Below are 13,501 nucleotides of genomic sequence, written 5' to 3' on the forward strand. Positions count from 1 at the left end.
AACAAACTTAGCATGGGAGGAGGGGTGTGTGTGTGCAATTGAAAGTGAGACAATGAAGGAACCTTCCCTTTCAGGGCCAAGAAAATACAGGCATGAAAATGTGAATTTTCACTCTCCAGTACTTCCTGTGACCTGTGGTAAGGTGAAGGGGATGTTACATAAGAAGAAGTTGAAACAAGGTAGGTTTTATTACTTTGCATCTGAAGGAATCACAAGAAGTAATGGAACTGCCCATATGAATTACTTGTGGTTGAAGGAATTGGAGCCACAGTTTGGCTTGAGAACATGAGGAGGGGTCCCTAAGATGAATGAGACTTTTCTGAGCCTGAAATTTTTCACTTGAAAAAGAAATCTGCCTCAGCTGCTTCAGTGTAGCTGTGAGGGATTAATTTACATAATTGAGGTAAAATATGTCAATGGCTTAACTGAGATATAATTCACATATCATGCAATTCACCACTCAGAGTGTAGAACTCAACATTCAGTTTTGTTTGTATATTCACAAGATTGTACAGTCACCACCACAATCTAATTTTAGAGTATTTTTGTCAGTCCCCCACTAAAGGAAACTCCATGTCTATTAGCAGTCAATGTCCATTCCCACCTCCACCCACTGCCCAACCCTAAACTAAACAGGCCAGTCTGTTCATGGTTCCTCTAATCTATCTTCTGCTCCACAAACTGGCCTACTCTAGGTATTTCATACAAATGGAGCCATATAATGTGTGCCCTATTTGTGTCTGGCTCCCTCACTTAGGATGAGGTTTTCAAGGTTCATCCATGTAATAGCATGTGTTAGTACTTCATCCCTTACTGTTGAATGATATAATATTTCATGGTTTGGATACACTATACTTTGTTTATCCGTTCATCAGTTTGGAGTGTTTCCACTCTTTGGCTATTATGAATAATGCTGTTTTGAACATTTGTGTGCAAGTGTTTATGGGAACATATGTTTTAATTCTTTTGGGTATATACTGAGAAGTAGAATTGCTGGTTTGTATGATGATTCCATGTTTAACTTATTGAGGAAACACCAAAATGTCTTCCACAGTGGTTATACTATTGTATATTCCCACTGGCAATGTATGAGGGCTCCAATTTCCCTGACTCCTTGCTAACACTTATTATCATCTGACTTTTTTATTATGGCCATCTTATTGGTATCTCATTGTGGTTTTGATTTACATTTCTCTAATGACTAATGATGTTAAGCATATGATTATCTTTTATACATAACTTAAATTTTCCACCAGAGAACATTTCAGTTATTTTTAATATCAGCTATCCATGATTTGGGGGATGGGAAAATCTGTGCTCAATAATGCCACTAAACTGGATTTTATTTATTTATTTATTTATTTATTTATTTATTTTAACATTTTTTATTGATTTATAATCATTTTACAATGTTGTGTCAAATTCCATAAACTGGATTTTAAAATGTAATAAAGGGCACAGATGCTGCTGAGGTGCCATTCTGAGCCTTAGAGTCCCCACCTGAGATCTCAGTCCCAACCTGTGGTTCTGCCTCCACAGGCCCCAGGGTTCATAGACGATTCTGACTTGTTCTCTACTCCCCAGCAAATTGAAATCCTCTCACTCTTCTGAATCACTTTCTTCTTTGTAGGTGATTTTGAAATACTTTTAAGAGGTTGATTTTGATGATGATTATCACTTTTTGTTGTTGTTAAAGAAATATTGCCACAAAGCAGTAAATCTTCTTTGAGGGAACTTACAGCTAGGTTAGGGGATTCTGAAATTTGAAAGGGGAGGCAAGATTCCCCTGTTATAGATCTTGAGCCCAAATTGGGTGGGTCCGGATCCAGTGTGGTGGGAGCCCACCATCTGAAGACAAAGAGGGCTGAGGATCAACTTACCCTGGTCTTGCAGGAGTCTTGGTGAAATGTATACTGGGGGACAATGGGAACTGGTACACCCCCAGGGAATTTGAAATCCGAGGAGGCCATGGAAGATCAAAGAACTGGAAGCTGAGTGTCCGCTGCGGTGGGAGGACCCTGCGATGGCTGATGGAGGTATTCCAGTGACAGGGCACACGTGACTTCCCTTGTTGCACCCTAAGAATAAGGTCACCATTTGCTCACCAAATATTTGTTGAGTTGTAGCTAAAGCCCCGATGCCTCTGTGTTTATCCTCTTATGTGGGGAGAGGTGTTCCCCACTCGTAGCCTCAGTACAATGTAGAACACAGATGTTGTAGAAGGGGCTCTGTCAGGATGGATGCAGGAGCTTGGAGGAGAGAAAGGCCATTCTGACTCAGGGACATGCAGACAGCTTTATGCACTTAAAGAAGAAAGTCTACAGTCAAAGAAGTAGGAAGAACACACTCCAGAGAAAGAATGGCATGATAACCAGACCATGACTAAAGTAGCTCTGTGGGTTGATGTAGACATGTTGTGTGTAATAAGGCATAATCCATCCATTGGAGTTGTTTGTGGATGGATTTAATGCCAGGCTAAGACATTTAAATTCATAATATAGACAATGCAGAATCAGTGAAGACTTCTGAGGTGTGAAATGACATATTTAGGACAGTATTTTAGACAGCCATGGGGCCTTGAAATGACTTCAGTGTCTTTCAGCCCAAGAAAGCTACTCTCAACTTGCAATGCTCAGCTCAAATGCCATTCATCTCTGGATATTCCCTGACTGACCTGGCCCTGGTCATCCCTTCCCTGGGTTCCCTGAGCCCATTACTGAGGCCCTCCTTATACTGTTTTCATTTTATCCTTCCATACATTTTCTTTTATTCTCTAGACCCCTCTAAATTTTGTATATCTTTGTGTGCACAAGATTGTCCAGGGTGTCTGACACCCAGTAGGCATGGGATAAGTATGTTTTGATTGACTAGCCCTGGTATATGGACTCAAGCGTAAGTGGCATTGGTGGGAATGGAAAGGCAGTGAGAGGTGTCAAAGAGATCATGAAGGAAAACTCTTAAAACTTAGGGGAAAAGCACAAGAGAAAAAAATCCTAAAGATGATTTTTCAGTTACGATTGATTGAATTCTAGAAGTACAGATGAGGAAAGGGAGATGTTTCTCATTGAGACACCTTGGTTTTGTGCTGACAGTGAGACTTTCAGGTAGAAATATTTGGGAGGAGGTTGGAAATGCCAGACTCACAGGCTAACCATATGCTTGGATCTTTTTACCTTTCAGAAAAAATGTCTCTGTAATCCTCCAAGGATACATTGGAGAAAAAAAAAGGTGATCACTATATAACTTTCTACAAGTTCTTATTACATAACTGATTTTACAGTGATTATACAGTGTATCATTTTGTTGTTTCTTAACTGATTAATTATTATTAAATATTCTCTAACACCCCACTTCTACCTCTAAAAATTTTTGGCATGTGCCTTCAGTGTTACTACCTTGAACAGTGTGTTGTATGTATGATCTTCCTTGAATGGTAAATCATTTGAGATGGAGATGATAAGGAGCCATCAAAATAGTCTTCATGAATGTGCTTTAGCTATAGATACAGATATAAGGGTGTCGACATTGTAAAAGCAAACATAATTCTGGAATACATGAAAATGTATCATAATAAAGTGATATAGTCATATTCAACTCAAACCCAGATTTTTAAAAATTGATGTTACTGTTTTCTAACTTTAATGAAACCTGAAGGAGCAAAAGTTGTCACAGTCATTCCGATGATCTCAGTCTAAGATACTCTATCCTGGTCCATATATCATTTCATGAGATAGGCAACAAAAAGCTTATCTCTTTTCTGATCCTTTGCATCCCCTTCTACCTTCCAATAAAATGTAAACACAGACATACAGAATCCTTTTTCAGGCGGATATTATTTGCCTGTCATGAGGATGGTGCTGTTGGGGAGGAGGCTCTCTTTGGAGAGGGGTGTATTGTATAGGAGGGGCTGACCTGGAAAATTGTTTGTCTGATAACCGCTCCTTTGGCTCCACCAGAAGGGGCTGTGCTGACCTCCCTTCTATTTATGAAAACAATTCCTTCTTTATGAAGGTAACAAACAAATATGTAAGGTGCAATGTAGATTTTGGACAAGATGATGGTTTTTCCAGATTGAGTATGAATGAGAACATGAGAAGGAGGAGGTGAGAAATGCCATTCTTACACGCTTCAGGTAGAAATGGCCATTCAAGGCATTCACAGACTTTAGCTGGCCAATGGGACTTCATGTTTCACTGGAAATGTGAAGTCCAGGCCTTTACATTATCTTGTATTCTGGATAGTTTGAACTCTCAGTCCTTGGAACATTTTACCCACTGGATTTCCTAAAGGAAAACTATTATTTGACCATAGTGAGTATGTTAAAGACGAGCATCTGTACCATTCCCCAGGTGCCAAGAGTTACTCAGTTAAATTATCCAAGTTAGCAGGCAACTTCCCTCCAGCTGAATCTGCTCTTACTCATGGGGGCAGCACTTTTCAGGAGCAACCTGCAGTTGCCTCTGTATTTTCTGTCTCCCCATGAGCAAGAACAGAAGCTCCCCAAAGTGGCAGATCTCAAGACCCATTAATACCTCTGTGGGTTCTGTGCCTCTCAGAACCTCTGCTGCCCCTTGGCTTCTGGAAACTTCAGTGTCACTCTCAGCACCACATAATAGCTTCCCGGCTCCTGACAAAGATCACTAACACTTTTTGATGACATCTGCTGTGTTGTGAAATAATCCAGTGTACTTCTCTAGAACAATATTTTATTGCAGGCTAATATTTGCTTAAGAGATACCAAGTTATCCCTTTTCCTACGTGAAACAATACTCATTTACTCACTCATTCAACATATTAATGAGTGCATAAGAAATGCCCAGTGGCCATTAGTGCATAAGAAATGCCCAATGGCCATTGATCTCAAGAATTGTTTCAACTTCGTTGTCTAACATGGAAGAATAATAAATGGGGAATTTTAGGGGCGGGGAATTTTAGGCAATGCGAAAAGGTGGGTCTGTGACATGACCACCTCCCAGGTCATTGTACAATGAATCACACTTGTCCGTGACCACTCTGCCCTGGGCTGGAGATAAAAGCTGCACCCCAGGAGGGAAGGAGGCCAGGTCATTCTATTGAGTATGTAAAAACAATAGAAGGCTAGTGAGTGATAGTTACCTCTAAAGAGTCAGCTAGCTGACTTCTTGGGATTTGGAGGGAGGGGCTGTGCCCTAGGGGACCTGTGACAGGTGGTGGCATTCTTCTCTGGCACACTTGCATGAATTCCAGGGCTCTGGGCCCTGGGCGCTGCTGGTGATGAGTCCCCGGCCTGATACTCTCACTGCAGGTCCTCCAGGTGGGGTGACATTTTTGAATATAGAGAAAACGCTTAAGGGCCTCTCAAAGTAAGAGAACCAGCAGAGTTTCTCCAACTCCATCGGTGGAAACCTGGGCCAAATTCACTGCATGGCTTCACAAAACCCCACCTTGGATCTGAGAGCCATAAAATGGAACTTGCATTGGGCCAAACAGTGGTACTTTTGCCTTTCTTATTCTTTAAGTAGATATGTGTCCATAAAAACAGGTATGAAGTAATGGGTAGACCGTGGCTTGAATACCTCAACAGATTGCTGTTTAAATAAGTGATGAGTGCAAACATCGCATTTCATATTGTCATCTAATGTTTCTCTCTTTTCTGCAGACAATACTGAAGTCTCAAGACAATACCTTAGTTGACCCTTGTGTAAGTACTAACTCCCACCTGTAACCCCAGAATAATGCTGGCCCTTTCCCTCAGCGTGCTCTCTGTGTCATTGTCACATTGTCACACTCATTCTCAGGTGGGGCATGTCGCTGTGTGTGATGAGCAGGGAAACTGTAGCTGCATTACTGACATCAGGTACATGGTTCTCAGGTTGGGTGTCTCAGACTGAAAACATCCTTTCCATTTGCTCAGTGGAAACTTGCTATTTCCTCATTTCCCCTTGGAAGTGAGTATGGGAGGCAAAGCTTGAGACCGCTGGGGCCTCTGGAGCCAGGATGTGAAGAGGTGACAGGCACAGCTGGCCTGCAGATGAGGGATAAGGAGCAAATCTGAGGGGATGGCAGCACTTTAAAGAAGACAATAGGGAAGAAAAGGAAAATCCCATATATCCTCTCCAAGGTGCAGGCAGACCTAGATGCTTTTAAGCATCAGCCAGAGGACCAAGCCAGGTAAGTTCAAGGCGTGGACCCTGTTATGTGTCCTGCAGAGAAATGCACTCAGGGTAGTGGGTTCTTTACAGAAGCTCTGCATCCAACCTTAAGGGAGCCCTCAGGGTGCTGAGCTGGTCAGGACTGAAACCACCACCACATAGCAAATCACAGGACATTTTTTGCTCACATTGGCATCAAATGGCTGACTGCTTCAAGTTCTGACAAAATAGTGATGACTCCACTCTCTAAGACAAATCGTATTTTGATTCCTTTTATTGCAACAACATGGACATTTTAAGCAGAGTTACCTTTGCACAACTCCAGTGGGGAGCGCTCACACGGGATATTATGCAGTAACACTGATACATGACTTCCAACAGAGGAAGAATAGCCACATAGTTTTACATGTACTTTATGTCCAAAACAACCCCCCAGTAAGATCTTATCCACACTGTTTCTGACCATTGGCCAACTGAGGGAGTCTGCAATCATCTAAATAGTGCTAAAGTCCAGTGTTTGTGTGGCTTTTTTGGGGATGGATATAGACACAGTCAGGTCTCACAGTGGGGAGGAGAAGGCAACTGTTCCAGCAAGAGTACCCTCATTGTTGTTAATAAACTTTCCTGGGACTGATACTACAGGCCAGTTCAACATTGACCTATAATATCCCCATTCCTTAATAACAAACTTTGCTCAGGCTAAGTCTCAGCTTAGGCTGCAACTAAGACCTTCAGAAAATAGCATCGCCTGGATCCCACGCTAGAGGAAATTTTTTGATTCAATCAGCCTAGGCAATGACTTGGACATTAGGATTGTTTAAAAGTCCCTAGATGATTCTGATAGACAAAATTCCCATTCTGTGAGTTAAAAATAAATGCCAACAGCTCTCCCCTACCCGGGTAAGTTGATTCGGAATCTCTGGCACTGGGACCAAGACATTAGTGTTTTATATACTCTGCCCTGAAGGGTCTAATGCATACCTGGGCCAAGAAACAAAGAGCCAGGTAGATCTGCTAAAAGGTGTACAAATGTGAGGTTCTTACACTAGTTATATTTGTTATCCCTTGTTCTTTCGGGAGAGGGGTCGTCACTTTCTGGAGAGGTGTGATGCTGGTCTGTGTGTAACTGCACTGATGAGAAGAAACATGGCCCCGGGATTCTATGCCAGAGCCGTCTCAGTCCCCACTTGGGGGTGTTCTTGGGGATCCCCCAGAACATTGAATGGGAGCACTTGGCAAGATGGTTCTTGGGAAAGGCACTTCCTCATAGAGGGCCATTTTCAAAAACAAAAGAAATGGCCAGAATTCCAATTCACCCAACATAAGAAGTTTCACCCAAAAGCCCAGAACAAGACTCAAAATAACTGTTAAAATAATCTTTTATTACTTCCCACACTAAGAAGTTTAATCCATCTTTATTATTATCTTCTCAATATGTCACCCTTCCAAAAGTCAATTTAGTCATTGTGGTGTAGGCAAATTCATTGAACACTTTATTTCAGGAACTTGTCTTATCTGCAAGGCAATAAAGTTATTCAGATTTGTATAACAGTATCTTCCAGTTTTGTTGCTAATCTTTCTGTGTTAGAATCTCAAGTTTGTTACGGAAAGCTTTTCTGGTCTGACTCACAGGCTCGTCCTCCTGAACTTCACTGCAGACCACAATTTCTTCTGAAACCTCCACTCCACGCTGTTTTTTAATATCTCAGTGAAAAGCACATTAAGTGTCTACACAGATTCACACAAAGGCAGTGAGGTCTAGATTCTCACAGCGCTGGCCTTCTGGGGTCTCACTGAGGATACAGATGCTGTTTTACCTTCCAGCCAGGAAACTCAGATTTGTGTGAGATGTGCCGGGATGGAGGAGAGCTGTTTTGCTGTGATACTTGTTCGAGATCTTTCCATGAGCACTGCCACATCCCATCTGTGGAAACTGAGAGGTTCGTGAGATGTAGCCTCCTCCCTTCTTATGAGGGACCCTTCCTCCTGCCGTACACGCTCTCCCTACAGAGCTTTTCACTCTGTCCGGATGGGGAACGAGCAGGGCCATCGGTGCAGAGTCCAGCAGTGTGATCCAGAGAGCTGTCTAAAGGTGCTGGCAGCAGCAGGTCGGCGTCCTCTGCCCTCCTGTGGGATGCTGGGGCTGGTAGCCAGGTCCTTTGCCCACATACTGCTACTGTCCTTCCCTGGAAGTTTCCCGGCACGGACTCCTGTTGGCCAGGGTGGAAGGGCCAGTTATTTGCGTTCCATACTCAGTCAGAAAAGGCAGGAAACATGGCCTGGTTCCCTCATTTTGCCACTTTCCTAATGGGCTGAGGGAAGCCCGAGGGCTCCAGAGGTTAAGGCCCAATTTCAACACTCAGGCCTGGCTGGCAGGATTCCTTGTGCTCCCAGCAGCTCAGACAGAGATAGGAGAGCCCACCACTCACCTGGGCACCACCTCCACACACTGACCCACCGTGGCTCCTTTGATGGGATAGTCATTGGCTCAGACCCCACGAGGGGGTCTTGGAGACCCTGGGGGTACCCCCATCCTCCCCTAACTGTGTCCATCAACATTCCTGAAAGGCAGACAGAGGCAGACATAGGAGTGGTGGCTGTTTCTAGGGGCCCTGTGCCCGCTCACTTATGCCTGACCCCTCAGGAGCCCGTGGAGTTGCACCTTCTGCAGGATGAAGGAGCCCTCAGGAAGCCAGCAGTGTTACACAGAATCTGAGGTCCTGGCGAGGCAGATGGGGCCTGAGGATCAGTTGGTGAGTTGGATGAGAACCCCAAGCCGCCCCCTTTCCCTTCATACGTGGTAAGTCAAACGGGCAGGGTCGCGAAGGGCAACCAAAGGGTAAGCCGTGCCTCGCTCACACTGAGATCGCACCAGGACTTGTCTGCAGTCATTGCATGTCTCTTTCCAAGAGCCACACACGTTTGGGGAACCTTTCAGACACTGTTGTGAGCCATGCCTCTGCCTGGGCATGCGCGTGAGCTCACTGTCTCCAAGCTGCTTTTCACTCACAGCCGCCTTCTTTTGCAGAGGTGTGAGTTCCTCCTCTTGAAGGTCTATTGCCATTCAGAGAGCTCCTTTTTTGCGAAGATTCCATATTATTATTATGTAAGTAAGAACAAACCATGATTACAGGCTGCCATGATGATATCTGACCTCGAAACGGGCACCTGGGGTTTGAGATTGGAATCCATGGGAGTGAGAACGTGCAGTTACCTTTACTTGGTTGTGTCTCTACTGAATTTGATGGGAATCCTCATAAGGCACGTGCCAAATTCTGCCAGAAAGTCTCCTATTGATTTTGTTTTTCACCAGATGGCAGGGGCTTCTCGAAACCTAAAGGAACCCATGTGGCTGAACAAAATAAAAAAGAGACTGAATGAGCAGGGTTACCCCCGCGTGGAGGGGTTTGTGCAGGACATGCGCCTCATCTTTCAGAACCACAGGGCATCTTACAAGGTACATGGCTCTACCTGCTTCCATTTTAATCTTCTGTCCGCTGAATGGCCCTGCCCTCATTGTCTGGTACCTGGCAAAGTTTACAGTTTCCCTTACCCTATGACAAGCCTACAAAGCAAGGGTTCTGGACGTCAGTAGCTTTTCTGTTCAGGACTGAAGCCCACCAAGGTGTAGTAACAGTGCGTCAGAGGTGTCCCTGCAACCAGAACCCCAGGCCCCTGAGAGCTCATTCCATCCTACACGTGCCATTGAGAACAGCGGAGCCCTGCCTGCTCCAAACCCAGGGAGAGGAGACTAGAGTCTCAAAGTCATACTGTGCTTCTTTTTGAGGGGGAGGCAGAGGGAGGTAATTAGGTTTATTTATTTATTTTTAGTGGAGGTGCTGGGGGTTGAACCCAGGACCTTGTGCATGCCAAGCATGCACTCTACCACTTGAGCTATACCCTCCCCACCATACTGAGCTTCTTTTCTCTCTCCAGCATACACTCATCTAACCTCTCAGAAATCTCAAACTCCAGATTCCATTTACATGTGGGGACCATACAGTTAACAGTGGTCACCAGAGGGGAACAGTAAACTGACAATGGAAACGAAGGTCAGAGATCAAACTGACACACATCGTACTATTTGCATCATTACAAGGAACACAGGTCACTTTTCTAACTCTCATGAAAATAAATAATCCAGTCGAAGAAGTAAGAGTCCCCAAGTGTGGTAATGATTTTCTTCATTTCCGTTTAGAAAACATGTTACTCTTCTCTGCATGAGTTTTTAAGCATAGCCTGGTACCTGTAACTTGGGGTGTTCAAGACAAGAGTCCTGATCATTCTCAGCTGCAAGGTGCCCAATGAAACTGACGCTAAGGCTCACTACTTTTCTCTTCATTTTATTTTTTCCAGTTCAATGACTTTGGCCTAATGGGACTTAGACTGGAGGCGGAATTTGAGAAGAATTTTAAGGAAGTGTTTGCTATTCAGCAAACGAATGAGAACAGTTCATTGGTGTAGTGGGTGCTGCTGCCGTCCTGGAAATCCCCTTTGTGCACAGATGACTCATCTCTCAGCCCCTGCAACCCGAACCCGTCTCCTCAGAGCGTTGCCTTCCACCAGATCTAGCCAGCTTCACCTGAAGGTTGCACTTCCTTGGCCTGTGGGCCGGGTTCCTGCCCCAAGGTGAACCCAACCCTGCAGTATGATTCACACCCCTGTGCTCCCCATGGGATCAGGCTGGAGCTAGTCTGCAGCTGTGACCACATCCTTGCTTAGCTTTTCCCATAGTACTGTCCCGCTCCCTCATCCCTTTCTCCTGAACTAATTCAAAATAAATCACTTATTCAAGAGACTTCATCTCAGGCTCTTCTTCTAGGAAACCCAGCTTAAGATAACGATCCTGTCAAGCAGGCCCTAGGAATGGGTTCTGCAGCTGGATCACAATCTGGCCAGTGGCGACAGGTGGAATACTGATGGTCCCCAGTGGGCTTTAATAGTGCTGTGGCCAAACTTTCACTTGCGGGAAACTGGATGACATAAAGGGGAAAGATACAGCAGGGGCTGAGTGAAATCATGTGGCATTTACAAAGGGAGAAATAGTAACCATAAGAACTGTAGATTTTGGTGGCTACTGCAAAGTGCCACTAATGTATTGAAAAGAGGAAATGACAGGCTTAAATCTATTCGTCACCACCTAAAGCAGAGACTCTCCCACCTGCATCTGGAAGGCAGATAGTAAGGAAGGCCTGACATAGGCCCTACTTTCAGGTTGGCAGAACTTCAGAGAAGAATGAAGTCTGAACTCAGTATGGCCTCCCGTGCTAGTCAGGGCCCTGGTAAAGAAGGGGTGACCCCTGTATCAGAACTGGGTTTTCTAGGTGGATGCAAGTAAGAACTCTGAGCTTCAGTTTCCCCTCTACCCACTGGATCTGCAGAAGAGTCCCCTGTCCCTTGTTGGAAGACAGACCCTTACCTACCCCCACCCAAATCTTACTTGAATGAAGACTATGCAGAGTCCTCCCAGCATGACCCCACTGGGAAAGTGCTGGGTCGTCCTGCCAGCGGAAGAGAGAATTTACTTCAATAGAGCTGCAGGACGGACCAATAGGTACCAGTGGCTGTCAGGAGATTGTATCTCAGGGTGGGTCCTGGACAAAGAAAGTGGAATATGAAACTGGAAAAGGGAAAACTGTCCATACAGGAACACTCTCCTGGGCCGTGAGGCTTAATTAGCCTGGCAAGAGCCAAGGGGGACAATTCTAGTACGCTTCTGGGTGGCTCTTAAAGGCTTGGTGTAAGTCATGGTACAGCCTAGATGAAGTGGAAGCTGAGATGCCAGGCCTGCCGGGCAGACTGTGGAAAAGGGGAGTGAAAAAGCCTAGGGAGGTTGGCAGGGCTCTACTCTCCAACTAGAAAACCCATCCACCAGGTGACTGTGCTCCGCAGGAGGCCTCAGAGACAGTAACTTAACAAGGTGATAAGCAGCGCATGGCTGAGGGGCACCAGCATCCTTGAGATGCTTAGCAGGGGCTGTTCTGTAGGTTGGCAGAATGGAGGAATGTTTTACAGAACTGGATTCCCTAGTATCAACGGAAGCGATAGGATTCCAAAATCATAGAAGCCAGGTGGCAGCATATAACTGTCAGAGCAAGATGAAGTAATATTTGTAATGTGCAGCAAGGTTAGGATGACAGCCAGGGCCCTGGCCCATAGATGTCTATGGAGATAGCTAACAGGACACAGTGTCCTTACAGGAAGACATTGGGCAGCCAATGAGGATATTGCCTCATATATACCATCAAAAGAGATTAAAAATTGATGATCAGATGACTGAAATCACCTACCCCAATAAAAAAATCAAGATCCTTTGTCCAGTTTCCAGATCTGGTCCAAATCTTGGAACTGCTCAAGGAAATGAGGGCAGGTCTCAGAAGAAAGTGTACATGCAGTGATTCCCTGAGTTCTTCACCAAAGGGACCTATGACCATTTATTCAAGTAACCATATGCCAGACAAAGGAAAACACACATGTCTTTTAACAGTTGTCGATACAGCAGCTAAGATAATGCTAATACCTGGGACACAAAGCACCATCATGGCTCCTGTTAAGAGTGTCTGAGGTAAAGCAAGGTAATGTCCATCTAACGGTGAGTATACTCAATCCACGGAGGCACCCAGCAGTCATTTCCCCAGTTCTTGAATGTGTATGTATGTGTGTGTGTGTATATATATTTGTTTACATATAAAACGTGAAATTGGCTTATGTGATCATGGGGGCTGAGAAATCCCATGATATGCCATCTGCAAGCCAGAGACCCAGTGAAAGTGATGTGTAATTCCAGTCCAAGTCTGAAGACCTAAAACCAGGGAGCGAATTTCCCTTCCTTCACTTTTTGTTCTATTCAGGCCATTCACAGATTGAACGGTGTCTACTTACCACTGGGAGGGCAACCTGCTTTGCTGAGCCCACCTATCCAAATGCTAATGTCATCCAGAAACATCATCAAAGACTCCCCAGAAACAATCTGGGCACCCCAGGGTCCAGTCAATTTGACACACAAAATTAGCCATCACAGTGACAGCATGTTAACTGAACCTGATGAGAAAAAAGCGTTGAGTGTTCTGAAAGCCTGGTTGAGTCACATGCACACTGGGGGATGAGAAAGAAACCCTGTAAGATTCAGAGACATGCATATGGGTATGTTTTTAGAGGCTCAATGGTCTGAAACATACTAGATTATCCCCTCCAAAACTCTAAGCTTTTGTACCTTGCACCTCCTGCCACTGAGAAGCACAAGGCTGTGCAGGTCTCTGCAGATACGGAGAAGACCATGGTTGATAATTTGATGAAAATGATTCTAGACTTTGTTGTGTGTGTGTGTGTGTGTGTGTGTGTGTGTGTGTTTGGGGGTGGGAGTGAGGTGG

At 44.7% G+C, this 13,501-nt stretch overlaps 1 protein-coding gene across 4 annotated transcripts in view; it reads left to right on the forward strand.

Moving 5' to 3' along the window:
• SP140 (SP140 nuclear body protein) overlaps window positions 1–10,922 on the forward strand; it is a 52,176-nt gene extending 41,254 nt beyond the window's left edge. For all 4 annotated transcript variants that reach the window (XM_015242322.3, XM_072961843.1, XM_015242321.3 and 1 more), the window contains exons 14-22: window positions 75–179; window positions 1,894–2,036; window positions 3,181–3,228; window positions 5,639–5,680; window positions 7,956–8,071; window positions 8,776–8,884; window positions 9,160–9,237; window positions 9,445–9,588; window positions 10,488–10,922. In XM_015242322.3, coding sequence (XP_015097808.3) covers window positions 75–179; window positions 1,894–2,036; window positions 3,181–3,228; window positions 5,639–5,680; window positions 7,956–8,071; window positions 8,776–8,884; window positions 9,160–9,237; window positions 9,445–9,588; window positions 10,488–10,595 — 893 coding nt within the window. In that variant the 3' untranslated portion in view covers window positions 10,596–10,922. The remainder of the gene's footprint in view (window positions 1–74; window positions 180–1,893; window positions 2,037–3,180; window positions 3,229–5,638; window positions 5,681–7,955; window positions 8,072–8,775; window positions 8,885–9,159; window positions 9,238–9,444; window positions 9,589–10,487) is intronic.
• Window positions 10,923–13,501: the final 2,579 nt, after the last annotated feature.

The sequence above is a fragment of the Vicugna pacos genome, chromosome 5, assembly GCF_048564905.1.
Source record: "Vicugna pacos chromosome 5, VicPac4, whole genome shotgun sequence".
Taxonomy (NCBI): Eukaryota; Metazoa; Chordata; class Mammalia; order Artiodactyla; family Camelidae; genus Vicugna; species Vicugna pacos.